The sequence below is a fragment of the Periplaneta americana genome, chromosome 8 (genome assembly GCF_040183065.1).
Source record: "Periplaneta americana isolate PAMFEO1 chromosome 8, P.americana_PAMFEO1_priV1, whole genome shotgun sequence".
NCBI lineage: Eukaryota > Metazoa > Arthropoda > Insecta > Blattodea > Blattidae > Periplaneta > Periplaneta americana.
In genome coordinates this window covers 113458279-113471438 of record NC_091124.1, presented here as the reverse complement: position 1 = coordinate 113471438, position 13160 = coordinate 113458279, and the positions used below count along the sequence as shown (strand labels likewise).

Sequence of the window (13160 nt, the reverse complement as noted above, 5' to 3'; positions counted from 1 at the left end):
GAAGATATTACACTAAGATATGTCACCAAATATTTCCAACCTCTTGCTGTACATTTCATTAGGTAATATAAGCTCTGTATGAGAAAAATCGTTGATTTTGTAAGACTACAATGTGAAAAACTCCAAAGTTACACGATCGCCATTTGATCATCACACTTCACTTTGTGATATAAAATCAACTTTCTGCACCACAGTAGAAGTCTATGTTGAAATATGCTTGGCAAAAGACAGGTTATAACAATGACATACAAGTATCATTGTTTAAAAATACAATAGTCTTGCTTTTGACATTGGACTGCTTGAATGTGGCAGTGATGTTGAATATGAAAAAGTGACTTTAGTCATACATGCATAGTTTAGTTCCATTTTACTTTGATTACTTCATTGAAATTTCACACTTGCAATTTGAAGACTGAATAGCTGAGCAACACTATCAAGTCAGTAAAAAAAAGTTTGTTGTTCAAGTATCACAATTATTTTAAGCAGAGATTTTGTGACACTGTTGAGGGAAATGTAGCAATATAGACACGACATTGAAATATGTATATTTTTGGTCCTATTATATTAATATTCTGCTTCTTTGCATTACCGAAGCCCTTCTCTTAGACCTTGAATAGCTCAATAATCAAATGTCTCTTGTGAGTAAGACGCAGAGTTTTGCATGGGAATGACTCATACCACTGTTTCTTTGTGATGAGTGATTTATATTTTAAGCATGTTTTTGTGCGGTTCTGAGCATTCGAGGTCAAGTATGTCCCCAGTCAGTACCTCTGATATTTCCAAGGCCTCAATTGAAGATCCAAAATTTTTTTTACAGCTATTGTGTGCAATGCAGAAAATCAAGGTTTTATATTCTTATTTCTGTTAACAGTATAGAATTTTATTTGTGTATGTCTTGTAAATTACAGTTCAAATAAACTATGAGTACAAGCAGGAATATTATAATAAGGCAACCTGGTAAAGAACTGAAAAAGGACATATCAACTTCATGAATGATTTTTTATAGGTAAAAAGCGACAAATTGTCAGGCTGAAGTGAACACAATAAGAGATTTACTTAATTAACAACATACCTATAAAATGTACTCTTGGATAGCATAGCTATTCTCGATGCATGCTTTGCTCTAATAGAAAAGAAACTTGGTTCTCCTGTTAGGACAGCTAATCCACCTACAATTTCTCCCGGATGTGCAACAAACATTGTTACTTCCTGACCGGAATCAGCTATCTTCTGAGATACAACCAATGTCCCTGACAGCAAATAAATTAAAGCCACATCCTGCAAATAAATACAAGCATATCATTAATATTTCAATTAAACTATGATAATGGTTACATTATTTCATACTTTTTTAAATGGTTACCAAAACTATGTTCTGAATTTTATTCTGAAGGAATTTTGTGTATTTCGCAGAATATGTGTACTCTTCAACATGTTTATGATCTGTTTATATTAAGTATCTCACTTTATTCTTCATTCTATAGCATATCAAATAAAATATGTATGGAATTTAAGATAAAATCCTGCACAGCTTTTGGATACATCACATAAGTATCATTTTCGACATAAACAATCATGATACAAAAAAAGAATCAATAATCATTCATCATTTTCTGGAAAGCCATACTGAAAACAATTGTTGGTGTTGAAATAAGTCACATAAATCTTCACACAATAACTTATAGTAAAGGTACTGTACATGAAAGATCCTCCTCATCAAACTGTTATGAAATGGTATGAAGCTAAATCATATCAATACATGCCAAAAAAATATCACACATAAATTACAATAAAAAAGAATAAAACAATTTATAATATAGGCTAAACTACCCAAATGAATCTATAAAATATGGCTCAAGCAAACTGGTGTAAGGATCATAGTAATACCATTATTACAAAATATAATGAAAATAATGCACGTAAAACAAATAAAACTAACCAAAATTCCAATATATATATATATATACATACCTTGTGGGATTCCTCCTTCATAAGGTATGTTCCTGTAGGTACTTCACGAATTTCCACTTTCCCTCCACGCAAAATAGTGTCATCTTCTAGTCCAAGTTCTTTCACAAATGTTTCTGTGGCAATCTGTATCAACGTTTCCTCATCAATTGGTTCAGGAATGGTAGCAACTCTTCGTTTTGAACTACTTACAGCTGGCTGTACATCAGGAGCCTGACAACAGAATACAAAATTCTGACATAAATTCATGATTAAAATGCACATGACAAGAATAACATTGGTTACCAATATTATAAATAGAAGTTTTAATTTAATAACATTTAAATACAGCCATTACAGAATATGTTCCTTAAGTTTTCTCTTTTAAACAAAATACACAGAAATACGTAAATATCCAAATTACTGAATTTTCTATTGGATTAGTGATAACCTGCACATTTGCAAAGGAGAAGTACTGAAGAATTACACTAAAAATTAATGCATTTAAAGTATTACAACACTGTTTTCTTATTATTGTACTTATTACCAGACTATGGAAATACAATATATTTACAAAATGTTCAGAAGAGAAAAATATTATCTTTTGTTCAAATAACAATACAAATTTTTTATACTTTAATTAAATATGTCATAATTCTTGCTAAATAATGATTAAACAGGCACATATGATATAAACTGTAATCACTGCAATAAGTGAAAGTCTCAGGAATCTTCTATGCCACATCAATAAATTTAAGAATGCAGTTATATTGAAAGACTCCAAAGCAGCTATTCTATCAATAGTCTCTAAACACACACCTTCATCTCAAACAGCAGTAGATATTGCCTATCCGCTGGAGTTTTCTGAGTGTATTAGACTAGTAGACGTTGCCTATCTCACTGGAGTTTTCTGAGTGTATTAGACTAGCAGTCAGTGCTTATCCCGCCGGAGTTTTCTGAGTGCCAGCTGCGGGTTTTCAGGGGAGGCAAGGGAGGCCGTGCCTCTCCTAATATTTTACCAGAACACAATATGGCAGTAATACTTCCAGCTGAATTAAGATCACAAACAAGTTACAGCAAATGACGAACATTTTTCCTTTTATATTAATTTTACTATTCACTACGACTAAGATGTACAGTAAGTTACATTAAGTCGACCACATCCAGTTGGTAATGCCTGCATGCTATACTGTATATAGTACAAATAATTCGTACTGAAAAATAACAGATAGTGCTGTAACATGTATAGCCGACATCTAGCAGCCTGCTGTGTCTATGTGAGAGTGGGAGAGAGGAGTCGGCTACATCACTCTACTCCCCAGTAACCATGACAACAGCAGTTCAACCAATAAGATAGCTGGTTTAAACTTGACTAGAACACGCGAGGGGAGCCGAATTTGGAGACGTCCTACCCACCGCTGACAACTGTTTCGGCTGTATTGGGAAATTCTCTCTCTTTCTCTCTTCTTGGTTTTAGAAATTTAAGTCACGTGTTGTTAGTTTTCTCTCCCTACGTAAAAGTTTTCTTTTATGTTGTTAGATTTTTTTCTTGTTTGGAGGTGTCCCTGTTATTTTTTCTTTTGTGTTACGAGATATATTTCTTTATACAGTACTTTAAATATATCGAGAGTTTAGAAACAAATGCAGATTTGTCTCTAGCTTCTTCTAGTAGCAGTTGTTCAGTATGTTGTGACCTAATTGATCGGTTTGAGAAGAAAGAGGATCGTCGAGTTAATTTGCTGTAAAATTAGGCTATGCAATAGTAATGAGCAAGCCCTGGATTCTTAGGTTCGAATGAATTTTGTTGCTATCTCGTTACTCTCGAAATATTGCTTTTCTTATTCGTTTTATGTAGCAAAGAGTAATATTCTTAAATTCAATATGACCTAAAAAGACCTAATTCGTAGGTTAGGATTTAAAATATCCTAAAGAGAGGCAATCTTTACTAAGCCATTGTAATATATTAACAGTAGGCCTATGTTGTTCATTTTTATTTTTTTCCCGTAAAATCATATAAATTCCTAAACATAAGATTTAAAATCCTAAAACATATATTGGAAAACCTAATTTTAGTTTCTTAAAACCTATAAATTCTGCGCTTGGTAATGAGGTACATCACAGGCCTTATATTTTTATATTCTCATCACATACATCTTGGCCTCCTCAACTTTCAAACCCACTGTCCGCTACTGCTGAGTGCTAGGTCAATCTCTCGACACTTCGCAGGAAAGCTCAGTTTCCCCTCTCTGCGATACCCACAATTCCTGCTGACCAACAGGAGGGATAACAAGAAAATGCATTCGGAATAGATGGCACTGATGTCAAGATAGCGTATGGTGAACTGTCATGGTGCTGCAGTTAAGTTGTTCAAACAGCTGAGTCATCGTGCACAGCTCAATACATACTGTGATAAAACATGTACCTATTTCATCTACAGGACAAGGGTCTATGTTACCTCACAGTGCATATCCCACCTCTGCAGGTAACAATATACTTCAGAGCACTCTTTCTCAAAACGTGTGAAATGTAACACAGACCCTTGTTCGCAGTTACTTCACAATTGTCGAATTTGGGGATCTGCTCCTTCAAATAAGATCCATGAAGTTCCTCTGCATAAGGAACAAGTCACTGTTCATAGGTAGTTTCATCACTGGCCTCTTTTTTTTTTTTTTTTAAGATGGAATACCCAGGATCAAGAACATATAAAAGTGGAAGGCAAACATCACTGCAAACTGTGACTCCAGCTATACAGGAAAGAGATGCTTTGAACACAACTGTTTTTAAATGTCCTTTAATGGAGTTGTCTATTCATCACTTCTCTTTTGCATGTGCTCAAAAATGTTCACATTCAAATCAAAAGTTTTCCATTCAGAAGTGGGTAAGTTGGAATAGTTTAATTATAACCACCCTATTATATGCAATGATAAGTTGCAGTAGTTCATGATATCCTTCTTTCATATATTGAATAATTAAAAAATGATAAGACAGCCGAATTAAAGTTGTTAAGCTGGGTAACTACAGTGACTTTTCACTGATACCTTATCTTTCACATATAATGTGTTCAGTATCTGTTACAGTCTGATTTCAAAAACGTATCCAAAGATCATTCAGTACTGACATAACAGAGCTATATTTTAGAAATTTGAGACAAGCTTCAAATTGCAACAAATTTATTAGATTCAGCTTTCATTTATATATTACGTTATTAAAGAATGGCTTTCTCGTAAAGCACAATTCTAGCCTAACCAAGCTCTCATACTATAATGTTCATCACACAAAAGGAATGCAAAATCTGACAAAATATGCTATACTAAATTAAGAACATCATCTGATTTACAAAGGCCTCGATAAACAAGCAAAGGGATATAGAAATTGCTACATTTTACTGGATAGTCAGAGAAAAGAATGATGCTAGTTAGTTACACCATTACGAAATAACAAGAATAATAACAGTATATCCATTAGCAGCACCTGATTTTTCCATCTGCTACTGTAATGATCTATGTGGTCCAGAGGGATGGAGTTTGTGACTTCTCTGTATATCTGGGATAGCTATAAAAGGTTAAGTAAACAGGTACTAATTGTATATTAGTGAGTTTTGGATCTCGAATAAAAATGAAGAATGACGAACTGAAGCTGCCCAAATGAGATTTTCGAGATCACTGGTAGAGTGACTAGAAGAGACTGCATTAGAAACGATAATATTCGTCAACAACAGGTCAAATACAAAATATCACTAAAGATATGCAAATATATAGAAAGAAATGGAAAGATCATATGCATAGAATGGAAAGAGACCAACTATTTAAAATTACGCTTCAAATAAAACAGGATCCAGATCGAACCTATACCAAAACTTCTAAAATGTATGCAAATCAGTATGAACCCAGACCTTATTAAGGAAGAAGAAGAAGACGAAGAAGAAGAAGAACTCTAAGGATACAAAATGACAATGTTCCAGCATTTACGAAAGTTGGCACTGGGACAAACCTTTCAACAAAAACTTTAGGAATTAAAATTCTGAAACTTAAAGTGAACTTCAACACAGCTAATCACAGAGTTTTGAAACAATTGTAAATATCCTTGTGGGAAATAACTATATATCTACAAAGATGGGCTCTTTTTCAAGACACATGTAATAGTGTTGCCATTTGGGAAAGTCTTGTCAATTCTAATGGAAAAACAGAAGGCATTCGCACAATGTTTTCCTACCATTTTGACACGTGCAGAACACTGATGATCATAGAGTAGGGATAACGTGGGTTTGTCATGCCTGAGCAGCTAGAGATCCCATTTAGTAAACAAGATAGAACATTGGTTGGCTGCATGTCATGTCTTCGCTAGAGAGACTTATAAAAATGGTGATTCTGCAGTAGTAAAGCAGCAAAGATTTAGACAACATTTCGACATGGGGAGGCTTGAGTGTGTTCCAGACCAATGTACCATTAACAAACTGGGTGCATAAGTAGCACGAAACTTCTTGATAATTGGAATTATCACAAAAATTTAAATATTAATTTAAAAACGAGTTACAGATATTATAGCAGGGCCATTAAGTTATTAACTACTCAGTGTTCAATGGTATATTCCCCGAGAGATTAAAATATTCAGTGGTTATTTCTATCTTCAAAATGGGAGAAACAATGTCTCCAGAAAATTACAGACCCATATCACGTCCACCAGTCTTCTCCAAAATCTTTGAAAAAGTAATGTATAAAAGATTATATCATCATCTAGAAAGATACAACATTTTAGTCCTAAAACAGTTTGAATTTAGGAAAAATAAATGCACGGAAAATGCTACATGTAGTTTAACTGACAAAATTCTGGAGGCAGTTAATAAAAAATTACAAGTTGGAGGGATTTTCCGTCATTTATCCAAAGCATTTGACTGTATAAATCATAAAATGCTGCTAGACAAATTCGATTATTATAGAATTAAAGGCATTGCACACCAATGGTTTCACTCATATCTCATAGAAGGAAACAGAAAGTCAAAATCAATGCAGCTATGAAATCTACCTCGACATGGGAACTATTAACATTGGAATTCCTCAAGGATCAATATTAGATCCCCTACTTTTTCTAGTGTTCATAAATGATCTTGCCCCCTTAAGAAAAGATGTAGGTCAAGCCATATTGTTTGCAGATGACACAAGTATAATAATTACAGCCAATAACTACAACACATTCCACTCTTCAACAGAGGTAATTCTCCTCAAGATATGTGATTGGTTCTCAGCCAATAAATTAGTATTAAATTGTAACAAAACTAGCATAATCCAATTTAAATTCTGTCAAAATTCAACCTCGCAAATATCAAACCCAATAATTAATAACAGGTCCCTACCAGAAACAACAACCAAATTTCTTGGCTTACAAATCGATAATGTGTTAAACTGGAAAAATCATATTAAAGAAATTACCCCCAAACTAAATTCAGCATGTTTTACTATTAGATCTATGCAAGAGATAGTAAATATCAATACTTTAAAAACAATACAGTACTTTGCATACTGCCACTCGGTAATGAGTTTTGGAATAATATTCAGGGGAAGTTCCACAGATAGTAACAGTATATTCCTACTATAAAAAGAGTAATTAGAATAATAGTAGGTGCCAGGTCTAGGGAATCGTGTAGGACTATTTAAAAAAAACTACAAATAATGCCCATGGCCTGTCGGTATATTTGTTCACTAATAATCTTCCTCGCATGTAATCATGAAAACTTTGTAACTAATTCAACAGTTCATGGCATAAATACGCTAAATAAATGACTTTCATACTCCATCAGCAAGTCTTATCATGCTAACAAAAAGAAGTGCATTATATGGCAGTAAACATTTTTAATAGCCTCTCTATGAATATAAAATATGAAACTAAAAACATAAGCTTATTTAGGGCCAAATTAAAGAAGTACCTAATTTCTCATGCCTTCTATTCTGTAGGTGAATTCATGACATTCAACATCATTTCATGAATATTTCTGTGTTCTATTAAGTATTGATACTAAAACTTTGTGTTGTACTAGCAGATTATATTGTAAAACTTTTCTGTATATATTTCAACTAGAGTGCGACTATAATTAAGACTTTATAGTACTATTAAGATTTTTTTTTTTTTTCGTTTCACATGTTCCATATTCTAGCTATGAAACAATGTACGAATACCATGGAATGTAAATAAATACAATACAATACACTTACTGTTTTGAAGTAAGATTGCTAGAGCATTTGAGTGTGGCCTGAATGCTTGATGTGTAGTCACGTATTACAAAAAAAAAGGACAAAGCTTGTTCACTTTACTACTTCCAAAAGCTCGGCAGATTGCAAGTGCATAATGCTAAGAATTAGAAAAGATCTTACACACAAACTTGTAATTGTTAAAGAGATGACTGAAGATAATGAATAAAAAATACTTTTAAGTTCATATTTGGAAAAATGGGAATCGTGTACAGTTGGCATATACTGTACGGGTCTGAATATAAGACGATTTCTCTTACCTTAAAATATACTTAAATGCGCAGCCTAACATTTAAAACTGATTTTCGTATTGTATTGTATAAATGATACTCGGGAGGAAATTAAACTCAGAATAAATATGGGAAATGCCTGTTATTATTCGGTTGAGAAGCTTTTATCTTCCAGTCTGTTGTCAAAAAATCTGAAAGTTAGAATTTATAAAACAGTTATATTACCGGTTGTTCTTTATGGTTGTGAAACTTGGACTCTCACTTTGAGAGAGGAACAGAGGTTAAGGATATTTGAGAATAAGGTGCTTAAGAAAATATTTGGGGTTAAGAGGGATGAAGTTACAGGAGAATGGAGAAAATTACACAACACAGAACTCCACGCATTGTATTCTTCACCTGACAAAATTAGGAACATTAAATCCAGGCGTTTGAGATGGGCAGGACATGTAGCACATATGGGCGAATCCAGAAATGCATATAGTGTGCTAGTTGGGAGGCCGGAGGGAGGCCAAGACGTAGATGGGAAGATAATATTAAAATGGATTTAAGGAAGATGGGATATGATGATGATAGATACTGGACTAATCTTGCTTAGGATAGGGACCAATGGCGGGCTTATGTGAGGGCGGCAATGAACCTCAGAGTTCCTTAAAAGTCAGTAGCTAAGTACTGCTTTCCAACTCTACTGGCTTATGCAGTGGGAATCACCACACAGCTGAGCTCCTAAGACCACCACCTTCTAAAAACTTATATAAATACCTGTTCTATCTTAAATGACATTACAAGGCCTCAGCCACAAGTGTACAAAATTTCAAAATTCACGAGCAATAAATCTAAAGTGATTGCTCGACTTAATACAATTCCTCAAAATTTATGGTTATAATATTATCGAGATTTATGGTGCCAGGATACTTCTCCTCCTATGCTACAATGCTCACAAAATTCTGACACAGAACCCATCTCATTTGAGGAACTTTTAACAGTACTTAAAACTATGAAGAGCAATAAAGCATCAGGCAATGACTGTATAAACATCGAACTCTTCAAACATGCAAATCAACCATTTTTTATTTAGACTTTAAAATTTAAAAAATTTGATTTGGAATGGAGCAGAACCTCCTAGAAGTTGTTGATTCTATAGTGATACCAATCTATAAGAAAGGAAACAGAAATGACTGCAATAATTACAGAGGAATTAGTTTAGTAAATACTGATTGTAAAATTTTCTCCAACATAATCAAAAGCAAATTAGACGGGATATTATGAGAACATATTAGGAGAAGAGCAGAATGGATTTAGGAAAGAGAGATCATGCTGTGATGGATACTTCATAATGAAACTTTTGATAGAGAAACATCGGGAATTTAATATACAAACATATATTGCATTCATTGATCTCAAGAAAGCTTTTGATCATGTAAACCGCAACAAACTTACAGAAATACTAGTATCTGATAATATTCCATAACAAATAATTGAAAATATTTTTAACCTATGCAAAGAAACTTTCATTTCTGTCAAAATTGATAAGAAAATGTCTGAGTGGTTGGAAATTTTTACCGGTGTCAAACAAGGATGTTCTCTCTCACCCCACTTATTCAATATCTATATGAACGCAATAGTACAGGAATTTAGAAACTCAAGACATGGTCATATAACTATAAATCGAAATTTGTGTCTGGACGTACTGACTTTTGCAGATGATTTGGTTTTGCTGGCCACTTCAGAAGATGATTTACAAAGATCAGTCTATAGTTTAAAATTGAGGGGTTGGGTGCAAGAAAGGCACTTTTCTCAAATGCAAGTTTTGAGAAAGTTGATGTTGAAAATTCAAACAGTAATAATGTTACTTATGCACACCTTTACATTTTGGGTACTTCTGACCCCTATGATCACAGTAGTGAACTACAACTTGGTGATCATATGCATAACTGATCAGAGAACACAAAGCGTTTTACTCGAAAAGGGCACATCCTGTAAAATGTCCTTCTTGCACCCAGCCCCTCAATTAATAGCTGATAAATATCGAATGGAAATACTCACGGAAAAAAAAAATAATGGCATTCTGCAGCAAAGAATCTGTACGAAGTAAAATTTATATAAATGGTAACATTATGGAAAGGATTAATGAATTCAATTATCTTGGTTTCAAGCTTTCCTTTCTACCTCATCTAGATATCTCCAAAAAATTTTTGAATTCAATAAAGCAGGCATTATCAACAAGACCTTAGCAAGATCAGTCCTTCGTTACGGCAGCGAAGCTTGGACCTTACGAAAAAGTGATGAAAATACAATTACTGACAGTGAAATGAAATTTATGCACCGAACAGCATGATACACTAAATGGGATCATAAAAGAAATGAAGACATCCTACAAGAACTGGGAATGGAACCTGTATACTCATCAATATCAAGACAACTGGCTTCACCATGTCAAGTGTATGCCTAGGATTCCTCGAGCGATCTTGAACTACAGACCAACAGGAAAAGATCACTGTATCATCATCATCTTAAATATTAACACCTTCCTCTATTATGTAATAATAATAATAATAATAATAATAATGATTTATTTTAGCTGGCAGAGTTAAGGCCGTAAGGCCTTCTCTTCCACACAACCAGCAAAAAGTGTATATACATATGCATGAACTTACAAAGAATTCAACAATTTGATTTAGATGAGAGTTACATGTATACAAGAGTTATTTACGAATTAAACAACAAAATACTATGAACTATTAATTAAACACATCTACTTAGATACATTTCCAGAAATCAGTACCAAGACTAAAGCGAAATTTTTCGAACTTGATCATTTTTTTTTCCATATTTGTTGCTTGTGAGCCATTGCATTGTTATTACATTCAGCATTCATTTTTGGTTACCAGATATGGCAGACCATGTGGAAAGGAGAGCATCTTTGCTAGTAAATAAAGGAGAGGAGAAGTTGTGATATGAACTTCAAATAATTGCACATTTTACGTGAGCAAAAAATGTATCAATAATATACAGGCTGTTACAAGGTTTGGTGTCTCTAAATGTAACATATGATGGTGAAAAGATTTAAGAATGCCAGCACATCAGGGAAAGCATTCAGAGGACCAAAGACTGGAAGATATAATGAAATTGACGTGCTTGTTTCTGAATACGTGCAAGAGTAACGAAACCAAACCAAGGTTATCCAACAAGTTGTGAAGTTATCAGAATGAAGGCACTGGAGGTGGCTAAAATTTAAAATTCTTCTTCCTCTTCTTTTCCTCTTCCTCTTCCTCTTCCTCTTCTTCTTCTTCTTCTTCTTCTTCTTCTTCCACTTGCAGTTTTGGGTAACCAATGTCCATTCTGTGATTACAAAAATTCCAGTAACTCGATTTAAGGTAAGCTTAGGCTGGTGTAAACAAATGATGCAGCATTCAGGATTGTGCTTACGACATTGCACTATTCTTGCACAACACCTACCAGCAAATTATGCAGATAAATAATTGACTGTCTGTCAATGTTACATCATAAAATTAACGAAAGCCCACAATCTTTGGCCAGATGGCAAATGCTGACCAAACACCAGTATTTTTTATATGCCAACAAATTTAATGTTACTATGGATAAGAGGACGCAAAAACAATTACAGTTAAATCAGTTTCTTCACTGATCATCAGGCCTGGTCTCTTCTTCCATTTGAAATATATTTCATTATTAATTTTGACAATCTTGATGTGGATATTCGGTTGATATATTCAATCCAATTCCTTTTGAATGTTTCAAATATTTTCAAAATATATGTTATTTTCAGTTCTTGCAAACTTTCGTTGTTTCATTTGAAGTCTGATCAATTACATCCTACTGTTCTCCATATAAATTTCATCTCAGTGGATTTCAATCTGGATTTACCTTTGGCTATAAGAGTTCTATTTTCACTACCATATAAAAGCAAAGGAAGGACTAGAGAGTTGTATGATTTTATTCTTGTAGTCTTTTATACTTTGTAGGGCACACACGCACGCACGCACACAAAAAAAAACACTTGTCCATTCATTTGTTCGTTTATTCATTTAATTATATATTTATTTTAGAAAGGACTTCCTATTAAGTAGGAAAAATACTGGAGTGTTGAGCTCATTTGATTGGAAAAAAAAAAAGTTAACAGGCAATTTGGAGGCCTAACTTCCGAAGAGAAAATGGAGATCTTTCTTAACTATGTGACAGACAAAAAAACACTAGAAAAGGACAGAAAAAACTACAAATGTGTAATACTTACTTTGTAGCAAAACCAACAAGTTTACACATACAAAACTAAGTCAAGTCACATTGGCGGAGTTCATGTTATAATTTAAACATTATGCAAATAATGTATTAAAAACTATGCAAATCAGTAAGTAAAATTCCAAAGCTGCTTCACCAGGTATGAAGCCATGAGCCACAGTGTAATGTTTACATGGTACAAACGTAGTACATAAGTTCTTTTCAGCAAAGGAAGTTATCAAAACAAGTTTTTCGAAAGATTCTGAAATCTTTGTATCAATAATGTAGTAAGTGAATGCACATAAATGCCACGACTATTACATTTATGTTCACAATGATCAGTCTACAAAATTATTGACTCTACCGCAAACATGTATCTTACTACTTCAACATTCCTGTTATATTATACAAGTATAGTAGCCACTATTTCATCATTATCATCGGCTCTATAAGGTTTTTTTATAAACATACATGTTGACGTGGGATTTCTTTAACAATAATAATG

At 33.5% G+C, this 13160-nt stretch overlaps 1 protein-coding gene across 10 annotated transcripts in view; it reads right to left on the bottom strand.

The window, feature by feature from the left end:
* sws (patatin like phospholipase domain containing sws) overlaps positions 1 to 13160 on the bottom strand; it is a 414790-nt gene that overhangs the window by 293524 nt on the left and 108106 nt on the right. For all 10 annotated transcript variants that reach the window (XM_069833425.1, XM_069833423.1, XM_069833427.1 and 7 more), the window contains 2 exons: positions 1972 to 2181; positions 1073 to 1278 (listed from right to left, as the gene is read on the bottom strand). In XM_069833425.1, coding sequence (XP_069689526.1) covers positions 1073 to 1278; positions 1972 to 2181 — 416 coding nt within the window. The remainder of the gene's footprint in view (positions 1 to 1072; positions 1279 to 1971; positions 2182 to 13160) is intronic.